Source organism: Bos indicus x Bos taurus, chromosome 26 (genome assembly GCF_003369695.1).
Source record: "Bos indicus x Bos taurus breed Angus x Brahman F1 hybrid chromosome 26, Bos_hybrid_MaternalHap_v2.0, whole genome shotgun sequence".
NCBI classification, from domain to species: Eukaryota; Metazoa; Chordata; class Mammalia; order Artiodactyla; family Bovidae; genus Bos; species Bos indicus x Bos taurus.
In genome coordinates, this window is record NC_040101.1 from 6421274 (window position 1) to 6434804 (window position 13531).

At 46.7% G+C, this 13531-nt stretch overlaps 1 protein-coding gene across 1 annotated transcript in view; it reads left to right on the plus strand.

Annotated features, from left to right (window-relative positions):
* ADAM12 (ADAM metallopeptidase domain 12) overlaps window positions 1-13531 on the plus strand; it is a 395901-nt gene that overhangs the window by 306953 nt on the left and 75417 nt on the right. Inside the window, exon 11 of the mRNA XM_027529319.1 lies at window positions 2732-2880. Within this exon, the coding sequence (XP_027385120.1) occupies window positions 2732-2880 (149 nt within the window). The remainder of the gene's footprint in view (window positions 1-2731; window positions 2881-13531) is intronic.

Consider the following 13531-nt stretch of genomic DNA (forward strand, 5'->3'; position numbering starts at 1 on the left):
TTGTACCAAAGCCTGCTAAATTGAGCATTTTCAGATTGAATAAAATTGATTTCCTGAAACATTTGTGAAGCTTCCTACAACAGGAAACTGTAAAATCTAAACAAAGTAATTTATTAGGAATTTCATCTATTCTAAGAATAACTTGGTTTGACATGCCACTCTTTTCTTAGACTGAGGGCTACTGAGAAAGGCAGCTACAGCTGTAACTGCCAACAAACCTATAAAATCTTATATGAGCACACCTCTATCAAGAGGCCCCACAAAGATTTTCTGTATCAGGAATAGCATGTTCTCTAAAGCAGGGGTCTCCAACCTCTGGGATCTAATGCCTGATGATCTGAGGTGAAGCTGATTAATATTAATAGAAATAAATAAGGCTATGGTTTTTCCAGTGGTCATGTATGGATGTGAGAGTTGGACTGTGAAGAAAGCTGAGTGCCGAAGAATTGATGCTTTTGAACTGTGGTGTTGGAGAAGACTCTTGAGAGTCCCTTGGACTGCAAGGAGATCCAACCAGCCCATTCTAAAGGAGATCAGTCCTGAGTGTTCATTGGAAGGACTGATGCTGAAGCTGAAACTCCAATACTTTGGCCACCTCATGTGAAGAGTTGACTCATTGGAAAAGACCCTGATGCTGGGAGGGATTGGGGGCAGGAGGAGAAGGGGACAACAGAAGATGAGATGGCTGGATGGCATCACCGATTCAATGGACATGAGTTTGGGTGAACTTTGGGAGTTGGTGATGGACAGGGAGGCCTGGCGTGCTGCAATTCATGGGGTCGCAAAGAGTCGGACACGACTGAGCGACTGAACTGAACTGAACACAATAAATGCAATACACTTGAATCATCTCAAAACCATCCCCACCTTCACTCCCATTTGTGGAAAAATTGTCTTCCACAGAACTGGTTCCTGGTGCCAAAAGGTTGGGAACCTCTACTCTAAAGCAGAGTATCACTGTTTCCTGGAAACCTCCACGTTACCTCTTGCAGCACAAAGCAGGATTCAGAAAGTTGCCTTCAATACTCGGTAACATGCAGGCATTTGCAGAAACACCAGTCATGGGCACCGTTTCTGCAGATCATAGTCACTGATTGAAAGTTGAGCAGTGATACTTTAACAATTAATTTCTAATATCTCTTTAGCCAAGCCATGCATGCACTCCACTAAGTTGGGGGTGGCCAAGCAGCTCTTGCTGGATGGAAAACCCACCTTCCGAAACCAAGCAAAAGGTTGAGTGAACTCCCAGCAGCAAGAGTCAGACAATCAGGATGCCTCCTGACAAAATAAGAGCAGGCAAGTTGCAATCTTAATTCGGTGAGTCTTCAGACACTTTATTCAATGTAGTTTGCTTTTATGGTGAACTATTATAAGATTTCCAAGTATCCTTCTCTACCAAGTAGACAGCAAGAGGCATACCCAGTGAGAATTTCTCAGACCCTGGAGAACTGGGGCCAGGGGGCACCTTCCGGGACTGACAGTCCTGCCAGTGCCCCCACCCCCACAGTGAGCCACTACCGACCCACGCGCCCCAGGAGACCCTCCAACACTAGCAGCCCTGCCGGTTCCCAACTGTTGCTCTGCTCGAATCTTTTGATGGCCAACCAGATAATGCGTCTGCTAACAGGATGAAGACTCCTTGGGTATCATGGCTGCTGACTCAAATGAGAGGGAAAACAAGTCGATGAGAGACGTTAAGCAAGAAAGATGTGTACTGAGAGCAAGCTATGTATAATGCATAAAACAATATTAGCAAGCATGGTTCAACTGTCAAAAAAAAAAGGGGATTGCTCAGATCTTATTTAGACTTTACTAAGTATGCTTCCTCTCCTGACTTTCTATCAGCATCTTCTCAATCAAGGATAAAATAGTACTTATATTACCCATGAAGAAATGAGCTGCCTTTTCGTATTGTTGTAAAGTTGCTAAGTCATGTCCAACACTTGCGACCACATGAACTGTAGCCCGCCAGATTCTCTTTCCATGGGACTTCCCAGGCTAGAATACTGGAGTGGGTTGTCATTTTCTCCTCCTGGAGATCTTGCCAACCCAGGGATCAAACCTGTATCTCCTGCATCTCCTGCATCGGCAGGCAGATTCTTTACCACTTGAGCCACCTGGGAAGGACCTCCTCTTCCTATGAGGCAGGACAACTTTTTGCCTCATTCAGTAGAATTGTGTCTTGTGAGACATTGTAGGATGCCAGAGGAAAATGATTGTCTTTATTATTTCATGTAAAGGCACGAGGAATCCTATGTGTATTCATGAGGAATGCATTCTTCAGCAGAGGGGGCCCCCAAATAGTTAAATAAAATAGGTCAAAACTTTAAGTCTAATGGGGCTAAAGGATAATGGGGCTCTATCCTTGGGCTTCCCAGGTGGCACTAGTGGTAAAGAACCCGCCTGCCAGTGCAGGAGACCCAAGAGATGTGAGTTCGATCCCTGCGTTGGGAAGATCCCCTGGAGGAGGGCCTGGCAACCCACTCCAGTGCTCTTGCCTGGAGAATCCCGTGGACAGGGGAGCCTAGTGGGCTACAGTCCATGGAGTCACAAAGAGTCGGGACATGTCTGAGCACAACACAGCACATCTTGATTCCTTATAGGAGACTGGATTCCATCAAATGTTCATGACAGATAAATGTCTGGGGGGCAGAGCTGCGAGGGATGGGGGTGCTGGGAAAGAGGTCTAAAGGCTGTGACCTATACATTGTGCCCTTGTGTTTTCTTTGAGGACCATTCAGACAGCCCCCTGGGTGCGGCCGTGACCCTGGCACACGAGCTGGGCCACAATTTTGGGATGAACCATGACACCCTGGAGAGAGGCTGCAGCTGCAAGACGGCCGCCGACAAAGGAGGCTGCATCATGAACCCTTCAACCGGGCAAGTACTCTTGCTTCAGCTGCTCCCGGAGCCGGGTGGCGGCCAGGGATGCATATCAGGAAACAGCTGGGCAAAGAGCGCCCTGGTTTTCTGGCCAGAGCACTTGTGGAAGCTTCCAGAAAGAAAGTCCATGAACTGGACTCCTTGGAGAGAAGCACCCGGATTGCAGAGCATAGGGCATGTGGCCTGAGCTCTTCGCTAAGTGGTGGGCCCGGATATGGCCTTTGTTTAGAGATCGCAAATAACCCTAGAATCCCCTGCATGTGGTTTTGATTTGTGCCTACAGCTCCTTCTGGGCCTGGTAAAGCCACCAGGCAAAGGGGGTGCGATCAGATGGGTGCTAGGTGGGGATATGTGTCTTCTCTCTGGGTCGGCCCTAGGGTGGAGGATCTAAGTGTCATTAGCTTGGGGACTTGTAGGGTCCTTACTGCTGATACCACATCCCCTTCTCAAATCTTCAGTGACTTTCCCTCCTCGGTAAGTTATGTCATTCTTCCTTGCTTCATGGTTTTCTGAAATTCTATATTTGATTCACCCAGGAAAAAAAAAAAGGAAGACAGTTTAATTATTGGAGCATTCAGAGGAGGTGGAAATAGATGCAGCTTGGAATGATTCCAGATTCCAATGCATTCCTATGCCTCTAAGTGTCCCTCCCAAACTAGATGTTGTGCTACAGTAGGAAGATTTTCATCAGTGAAGGAAAATGTGCCCTTGTGTTGGTGCCAGCTCCTTTTTTATACCCTGAGACCTTCCCAGTGCTTATCTTCATGGCACTTCCTAGGCCAAACCTGCTCCCTGGGTTTGCCAAAAGAAGCACTGGCAGCAAGAAGCAGGTGCCGACGGGCATCCTAAGGGCTGGCCTTCGTGAGGTCGTGATGTGCAGGGGGCACCTGCTTAAAGAGGATTAGAAGTCCCAGCAGAGGGATGGACTGTTACAGAATGTGGTAACGCTTTTGCAACTGATAGCCTCATGGGCCTCCTCTCAAATGGCTTGTGAGGCTGGACTGCAGGCTCACATGGTGGGCATTGTCCTTTCACCAGAGCTGGTCCCTGAGCCATCTCATCCCAGCAAGGCCCTGCATCTCCTGTCCATCATCCATTACCACCATCAGCACAGAATGGCATCGTTTTTGCTTGAGGTTCTGTCTTAAGCACAATTCAAGGGACTCACCAAGACCTCATAGAAGAACTTGCTGTCTGAGTCTGAGATGGCAGAAGCCATGAACCTGAGCCGGAAGTGAAAGTACTGGGTTGGCAAAAAAATTCATCTGGATGTTTCCATAACATCTTACAGAAAAACCCAAATGAAATTTTTGACCAACCCAATATCTTAGGTCCGATACCAACAGGAAGGGAAATGCTGCAAAACTCTAGATTTCAACCAAGGGAACATCCTCAAAAGGGGCAGTTTGCTCCAAGAAATAATGTACCCCATGTCATTGGAACTCCCTGGGCAGGGGCAGAATAACTGTTTGTTGGGTATTTGGAGCAAAGAATCTCTTCTTGGGGGTGAGGCTGGGCCAGGGGCTGTGGCTGTCTTCTGTCTCCAATATTCCACCAGCCCAGATAGGGTGCAGCATCACGGGCAGCTCACTGTGTGAATCTCTGAGGATGAGATTGGCAGAAAGCTGATGTGAAATTGAACGGTTTTCATGCTTTCTCATTCTTAACGAGCTCAAAGTGGCCACAGGAAATTCACTCTGTGCTTAATATCCCTGATCATCAAGTAGGCACAAATACACCAGCCTATATTGCTTCCAAAAGCGGCTCTCAAGACTGAAGAAGATTGTGTTGTTAATATTGTTAATGATTCAGAACTCTTGATTTAAAAAGGCCAGTAGAAGATAAGAGAGTCTAAACTGGGAACACTAGACTGGGATTTTAAGAGACCTGAGAGCCTCAATTCTGATACCAGCTGTTTTTGGCAAAACAGACAAATTAGTAACCCTACTGGCTCTTACATTTTTTATCAGTAAAATGAGTGAGTTAGTCTTTATCCTTCTTCCACTCCTTCCTCCATCAATCTATTCATCGTTTGTTCCATCTGCCTGTACATCCATCTAGTCATCCATCCATCCATCCATCTGTTCATTGTGTACATTGTTCCATCCATCCATCCACCCATTCTTTTGCTTGCTTGTTCACACATTAAACAAATACTCTGACCCAGGTTTGTTGTTGTGGGGAATGCACAGATGAGCAAGGCCCTCCAGCTCTGAAATTCACACAATTCTGGAGGTATAATGGCAAGGCTCTGCTTTCTGGTACCCTCTGTAATTTCGTGTAAATCCCTTCAGCTTGGAACGTCTTCATGACGGTGTTTAAGGATTCGAGCCAAATTACCCAGGAGATATTTGAAAATCATAGGTAGAAATGGTATTGTTAAGAGCTCAGCAAATCACTTTAAAAGCCTTTTTTTTTTTTTTTTTCTTACCAGGGGTTTGCTAATAGCTTTTCCTTGATTTATACCTTATTAGCGATTTCTAAGTTTCCTCTTTTGCTGAGCTTGTGCTTTTGTGTAAATCTTTTCTATTTGGTTCTCATTTGTGATCCCACATTCCTGTCCAGAGAGTGGTGTTTTTAATTTTCTCAGATGGTGAGAAACTTCCTAAGCAAGTGGGTGAATTAATCACAAAAGCCCACAGTAAGGGGGAGGTCGAGCGTTCCGGCCACCTCAGTCATCCATCACCCACTGTAGAATTTCCAGGCTGCTTTTAATCTCCAGCATTATCTCAACGTGGTCATTCTCTTACCTCATAGGGTCCCCATGAGAGTGAGAGAGTGGATTAAATGAGATCATATGTCTTTGTAAATTACAAATCATTCCACAAATAGACAGTGTTATTATTATTATTGTTTAGCTCACAGGAACCATGGAACCATTGAAGAGTTAAAGGCTCTTTTTTCCCCAGGATTCCTGCTCATAGTTGCTGGAAAGCATTTCTAGTGCCGTGTGAGCGCCCATGGTTTCTGTGTGAATGGCTCATTTTCAGCTGGCCCATGTCCAAACCTTCCTCCCAACTTCCTCCCCACTGCTGATTCAGACATGAGTAGCAAATGTTAAAAATGTGATTTAAGTCTCAGCCCCAAAGGTGACTTGCAAAGAGATGAATCAGGGACTGCTTTCATGATATGTAACTCTCCCAGAATCAAAAAGAAACAAGTGTTGCAGATGGTTTAAAGGAAAGAAATGCATTCCTTAATACCCCTTGTTTATTCCTTATCAAAACATTCCAGAATTCTAACTCTGAAATTTCACCAACTGCCATCATTGACGAATGGGACCCAAAGGCCTGGAAACGGAGGGTGGAGGAGAGCTCTTTTAAACATGGGTGTCATGACTTCAGTTGCATGTTACAGAAATAGTTGGAGGGGTATCCTTACGGGGTCATATCATTAATTACTACAGGTCTTTGAGTGTGTGTGAGAGTGTGTGTTTTATGTCTTTGGATAGTTAACACTAAGACCTGTCTTGGAAATCACTCTTTGGCAAAAGCAAAATCTGGGGATTGGAGTGGGAGTTTGAACTCAGTTGAGTCCATCCATTAATGAGCTTCTTGGAGCATTTGGCCTTAAGGGGTTGAGAGCTAAGTATGCCACATTTATGGGAGTAAGAAAAATAATTTGAATAATGTGAGCACTTTGGGGAAAGAATATTTAGTGTAATAGTAAATGTCACTTCCGAGAGTAGGAAAAAAGGCAGGGTTAGTATTCAGAAATTACTGTCAGAACCTCCTCTTATTTTTTGTGGAAAATTTCCTGTTAAGATGAGAGTTGGAGTCGTAGAGCCATCTCATGACGGGATACAGCTGGACTGAAGCACTCAGTGACTCAGTTCCTGTAGCGGGTTATGCGCTTGGATAGATGGTGAAATTATTTCAACCATGAACAGCACACATCCTTTTCTTATCCTCATGGAACTTGAACTCTTGTGAGGAAGACAGCTTTGGAAAGCAGTAAATTAAAAACTGCAGGTTGAAAGGAGATCTGCAACTAAGGCAAAGGAAAAGGGTGGAAAGCAGACATGTTGGCTGGGGGACCGGACGTTAATTAGTGGTTTGGGGAAGAACTGTGGAGATGACATTTAAGCCAAGACCAGAAGGTGTCCCAGGTGGCTCAGTGGTAAAGTATCTGCCTGCCAATGCAGGAGACTCAAGAGATGCAGGTTTGATCTCTGGGTCGGGAAGATCCCCTGGAGGGAAGCATGGCAACCCACCCCAGTATTCTTACCTGGACTAAGTCTTTTCTGTTTGAAATTTCACTTTGCTGTTTCTCCAGTAAGGTTCTTTAAGGACTCTACATCCAAGAACCACAAAAGAGCACTTCCACATTGTACATGGGTGTCTCTGGAAAGAATTACTGCCATAGTTTTCATGCTGATCCTAAGATTTGGAGTTTGGGGCTGTTGGGTTTTGTTTATTCCAGGCTGACAAACAATTCTCAAGCAAAGAATGTGCTGCCCGATTGCCAACAGGCAGTGGAGGGCAGTGCGTTCAGCGCCCAGTATAACATGGGCTGAGAAAATAAACGAGGGAGGGTCACCGCTTGCTCACCAGGGGTGTCGATCGTTTACATTCCGCTGAGGTTGGGCGTTCACAAATACCATCTACAACTAGATCAAATAACCGCATTTAAGGTGGAAGCATCGCCAGTCCACTTCCGCAGAAGTGTGGATAATTGGCTCATTCGATTCCGTATAATTCAATTCAGGAAACATTCACTGCATGCTTCCTTGCTGCACAGCTGTCCAGATGTGGAGCACAGCTGGATGGCTCCATCCAAGTTCACCCTTCTCTCTGGAAAACTGAGAGGACGTGGGCTCCGCCCTCAACCCCAGACAAGCCAGCTACAGGAAACAGGGCCAGGGAACCAATTACAGCAAAAGCTCTCCTTGACTCAGCTAGTATTTTGGGGAACCTGTGTGTCTGACCCCAAGGAGCAGAGTGGGCCAGTGGACCCCAATGGCAGGACCCTTGAATTCTAGGCCCTTCTATGTGACGAGGAAGATAGACAAGCAGACTGGTGATTGCAGACCCAAAGCTCAGGGATCTCCTCTGGGACATTTGGGTGTCATGGGGCTTGCAGTCAGGGCACCTAATCTATTTGTACAATACTAAGTATCATAACTTCATCTATAAATATATAAGTTGTGCCTCTAAAAGATAAAAAAAATTTTAAATATTACCATAATAGCAGTTAACACCTTAAAAAAAAATTACCAATCATTTATTATGAACAAGGAGCGAGGTTGGAAGGGGTGTGCACTGGGAATATTCCAGAGTGAAGTCCAGTCTGAACCAATGTCAGAAGAATTGCATAGGGTTAGTCTGACTCTTCTCGAGAATTCCTAGCTTGTGTTACAGGAAAATTTAATTTATATTTGAGGCAGCTTCTACCCCTGATGACTCAGATGGTAGAGAATCTGCCTGCAACACAGGAGACTCGAGTATAATCCCTGGGTCAGGAAGATCCCCTGGAGTAGGGACTGGCTACCCACTCCAGTATTCTTGCCTGGAGAATTCCATGGACAGAGGAGCCTGGCAGGCTACAATCTATGGGGTCACAAAGAGTTAGTTAGACACGACTGAGCAATTAACGCTTTCACTTTTCTATCTGAAAATGTGATTCAAGAAACTAAAATTGACTGTACTTTTCAGTGAAAACTTCCCAAGTTTCAGATGTGGCAGGAATTGACAAAAATCCAATGTCTCTGGAAAGTCTATACCTTTCAAAGAACTTGCTTTCTTGAAGAATCAGTGCAAAATATACATAATTAAAACTCACCCCCTTTTGAAATTTGAGGATCTATCTGAGGTCTTGAAATACGCTTATTATAAGGTGATTTTATAAGCATGGGACTGGAGAAAATTATTTCCCCATATCAGCTCTTCATTTGAGGGTGAGTTTTTTTTTTTTTTTCTCAATGAAAAGTTTAAGAAAGTCTTCACTTCTTCCAAGTACAGCGGAAGGGATGGAAATCTTTACCCAAGGAGATAAAAAGAAAAACAAACAGCAACAAAATGAGGAACTCTAGTAACGTTAAAACACTATAGGTTAGAATCAATTTAATTATCCAACCAGAGTAATTGAGTTGGCTACTTCCCGATGTAACCATAAAGGGGAAATGAACTGGCAGGAGAGCCCCTCAGTACAGACTATACTTATTTCCTCTCCACAGGACTAGATTTTGCTCACTGAAAAATGAAAGGATTTGTCTGCAATCAGTGCAGACTTGGGATAGTAATAGTCACTGCCCAAGGGCATGTAGAATGTCTGCTCCTCTTAAGCTGGATACAAACCAGAGGTCAAGCTGGGAAGACCATTCCACGTGGCCTCTCCTCCTTGAATATCCAATTTGGAGGAAATGAACAGAGGCAAAGTTGACTTGGACCCTAGATGGCACTGGGGTGTCCTCTTTCATCCGTCAAAGGTGTGAGGTGGGTGTAGTTATAGCCATTTTAAAGATGAGGTGATGGAGCTCAGAAAGTTAAATGAATTGCTTATGTTTTCAAAAATACCCAAGTGGAAGCCCCAGGATGTAAGGCTGAGTCCCCAGAAGCCAAGCCCCTGACTCTCCACCTTGCTGTGTCTTATCTCCAGTAAGCTTGTGTGGCAGCTGTGAACCTCAGAAAGAGGAGAAGGGCATCTACTTGGGGGTTCTGGTCAGAGGAAGATGCTCTTGCTTCCCACCTCAGGCTCCCAGGGAGCTCCGTGGTCCAGACTAGATGGAGACTAGGGCGGCCATGCCACCCTGCCTCCCAGGGTCCTCGCCACCACCTGCCTCCTTGGTTGTTTTGCTGCGTTCAGGCTTCATGTGGGGACTGAAGCCTCCTCAGTCCAGAGCCTTGTCCCCGTGTGACTTCTCGAAGCAGGAGGGCTGGCCCGTTTTTAAGCATTTAGTTCTGCAAATCTCCTTCAACTTATGTTACAACAGCAGAGAATTATTTCCTGTCATTGCTCGTTAATCCAGCATTTTATTTGTGGTAGAACATGTGTGAAAACATTGCTGCTGAAATTCAGCCAATACCTCCCCCCTTACACACACACACACACACACACACACACACACACACACACAGAGCTTCCTCCTTTCCCCAGGACACTGCTGCTGAAGTTTTGCCAGTACTTGCCCCCTTACACACAAACAACACACACACACACACACACACACACACACACACATATACACACACACACACAGAGCTTCTTCCTTTCCCTAAACATGTGGCACAGAACCTGCAGTATAACGTCAAGGGTAAGTTCTGGGCCTCTCTGTGACCAACAGTATTCAGAGGGACCCACTTTAAGCTCTAGTGGGTCATGAATTTTGTCTGTTTTATTCACTGTTAAATCCCCAGCACCTAGAATGTAGTAGTGCCTAGTGCTAAGTGCTAAGTCACTTCAGTCGTGTCCGACTCTGTGCGACCCCATAGACGGTAGCCCACCAGGCTCCGCCATCCGTGGGATTCTCCAGGCAAGAACACTGGAGTGGGTTGCCATTTCCTTCTCCAATGCATGAAAGTGAAAAGTGAAAGTGAAGTCGCTCAGTCGTGTCCGACTCTTATCGACCCCATGGATTGCAGCCTAACAGGTTCCTCCGCCTATGGGGTTTTCCAGGCAAGAGTACTGGAGTGGGGTGCCATTGCCTTCTCTGATAGTAGTGCCTGGTATATAGTAAATTTCAATAAATACTTCTGGACTGAAAGGATGGATGGATGGAAAGATGGATATATGGATAGAAGGATGGATATATGGATGGAAGGATGGATGGAAGGGTGGGTGGTTGAATGGATGGGTGATGGATGGGTAGATAGGCTGATGTTGGAGTGGGCTGATAGTAGATGGATAGATGGATGGTGATTCCAGCACAATCAGATGTGTGCAGAGTTAATAGCTAAACTTTTTTTTTTTTTTGCATGTAATGTAAATACCTTGCATGTAATGCCCTGCACGTAATGGCTAAACTTCCAGGGAGAAGATTCTGAGACCATCATCTTTTCTACTATGGTATTGGCTGCAGCATCATCATTTTCTTTTATTGTATATTCCACATCAGCTACAATGGACTTATGATAACTCACAAGAACAGAAACGATACAATAAAAACAAAAATAAAAAAGAATAAGGACAGAGAAACCCCTGGTAAACAGAAGGTTGAGCCCATTGTTTCCTGTTTTAAACTCCATGAGACCACAGAGTAATTTGCTTTTAAAAGGCAGAGTCCTTCCAGAAGTGGCTTCTCCTAAAAGCCTGTGTTTAATTTTAACAAAGTAGGAGGCTGAAAATAGAAAATCTAAAAGTAGTTGTAAGAATAAGGCCCTGGAGATCTCATAGATTACTCCCCAGCTTACAAAGATCTTTCTCAGTTAATCGTCACAGTTCTACAAGCAAAGGGCAGAAACAGTCACCTCCATTATACAGACGAGAAAACCGGGGTTCAGAAAGGCCAGAGGCTCACAGTAGATCAGTATCAGACTCAAAACATCAGCCCGCAGCCTCTGGCTCCTGCCTCTCACCTATTCCCTGGCCCCTCACCAGGTGGCCTTGAGCAAAGGAACCTTCCATTTCCAATCCCCGGGGCAATGGAAGGGGAAGGAGACCTAGAGAGTCATCCTCACCACTCTCGAGTTGCAGGCTGCCCTGATGGCTACCCCAGCATCGGGAGCTCAGTGATGTTAGAACAGGGCTGAGTAGACTTCAGCCTTTGTTGGATAGCTTGGAAGTATCTCCCATGACCACCTTTGCGATCATGTTTGGTTAAAAGTGTCCTCCCTGTTAGAAACTTGCAGAATGAGCAGATGTGACCACCAGAGGGGTCTACACAGGTCTGTCTCCTGGGGCGGGAGGCAAGGACACAGTTACCTCGACATGTAAACTGCCCTCTGTTAAGCCCTGGATCTGTTTAGTGTGTCAAAGCCCAAGCCCTGACGAGCCCCACGCAGGGACAGTGGCCTCTTCTTGTAACGAAGCCGAGACACCGCCTCTGGGGGGCTGGCCCCCTTTCGTGTGACACTGGTCCCCTGGCCTGAGTCCCCTGCCTTGCGGGACTGGATTCAGCAAAGAGCCATCAGAGCACAGAAGTAAAAGGGCTACTTTCTAGGAACGCCCAGTGGCCGCCTACGCACCTCTCAAGTGACCAGAGCTCAGCTGGTCTCCTTCTTTATTAAAAATTCTGGCCAATTACATTTACACTTTAATTAATTTCCGGGGAGGAGGGGGAGAGGAGGTGCAGAGGTCAAAGGTCGCATGTTAAAACCATGAATTATAATGTGCCGGCAGATGGCTCCATTCTGGGCCCCAGGTGTTTGCTATTAACAATGGACATGTCCTACTAAGGACGTTTTTGATCATTCGCTCCCGGCCTGGTGGTTTTCCTTGCCGTCTGCGGCCCATCTGGCGGCCCGCGGGGTTAAGCATTTGGTCCTCGTGTGGTCACTTTCCATTCCTGGGCTTGGCACGAGGTTGAAGCCGCCAGGGTTCTGTTCTGCCATGTGAGCCCAAGTGTTCAGGGTCACACCGGGTACCCCTGGCCCGGCAGAGTGGGGCTTGGATCCACACACCCCTCACCAACCCCCGGAAAACCCCCAGCAGAGTCCCGTGCGTTCCAGTGGACAGCGCTGTCCTCTACTGGCAGCTTGCTGGGACCCACGGGCTCACAACCGCCCTCACGTGTGTGAGAGTGCAGGTGTGCTCCGTAAATCCCGACATCCGGCCCCAAGGAGGTTCACCGAGATGCTCGAAGGCACCCTTGGAGCCGCAGGCACGGCGGTGGCCTTCACTGTTACCTGCACCCCGCCACCTCCTCCTAGATGCCCTCACGGCTCCCCACCATTTATGCCAGGTCACATCCGAGGCTGCCCCGAGGGCCCTGCCCTGGGGGTGACGCGGCTCCTGGAGGCCTCCTGACTGCCCTCGAGGCAGCATGGTCGTAGAGAAGAAGCACGGGCCTTCAGGTAAGCAAGTTGGGGTTTCAGTCTTAGCAGTGGAACCAAAGGACTACGGCAAGGTGCCTAACCTCTCTGCACCTCGGTTTGCTCACCTGTAAAATAGGAATGCTATAGTCTGACTCACCAGGCAGTCCGTGAGCCAGGATGCCCACTAAGCTCCTGGCCCACAGCAGGGCCTGGCTCAAGAGTGGTAACTGCTTTTCATGCTTATTAACACAGACATGCGGAATGAGATGAAGTCAATAGCGCCTGAAACTGGGTGACCTTGAACGGCACCCCAGCCCTGCCAGGCTGCTGCTGACAAAGGCCAGTCATCTTGGGTGCAGACACCACCACCCACTCCAACAGGACATGCCTCTTGGTCGCTCCTAAATTCTTTGTGTGGTGATTATAAGATTTTATTCCAGGGCATAATTGTGAAAAATCTGAAGATTTTTCTCAAGACGGCCTCAGAACTTTGGGGTTGAAACTTGGCTGAGCAAACCCGTCCCAACCAAGACCTCTTGCACCCACTGCTGTAAGTAGGCCCTGCATCCCCCCCAGGAAGAGAAGACGGCATCAGCATGAGGCTGGTGCTCCTGGAGGACCTAGGAATGCGTTGAACTGGCCCTGAACTGTGAGTTACTGTTTGTTTTTGGAAAAGCTCTCCAAGCTGGTTTCGGATTTAGTGACAAAGAGTCAGGAGGTCTGTGTTGTCAGAGAAT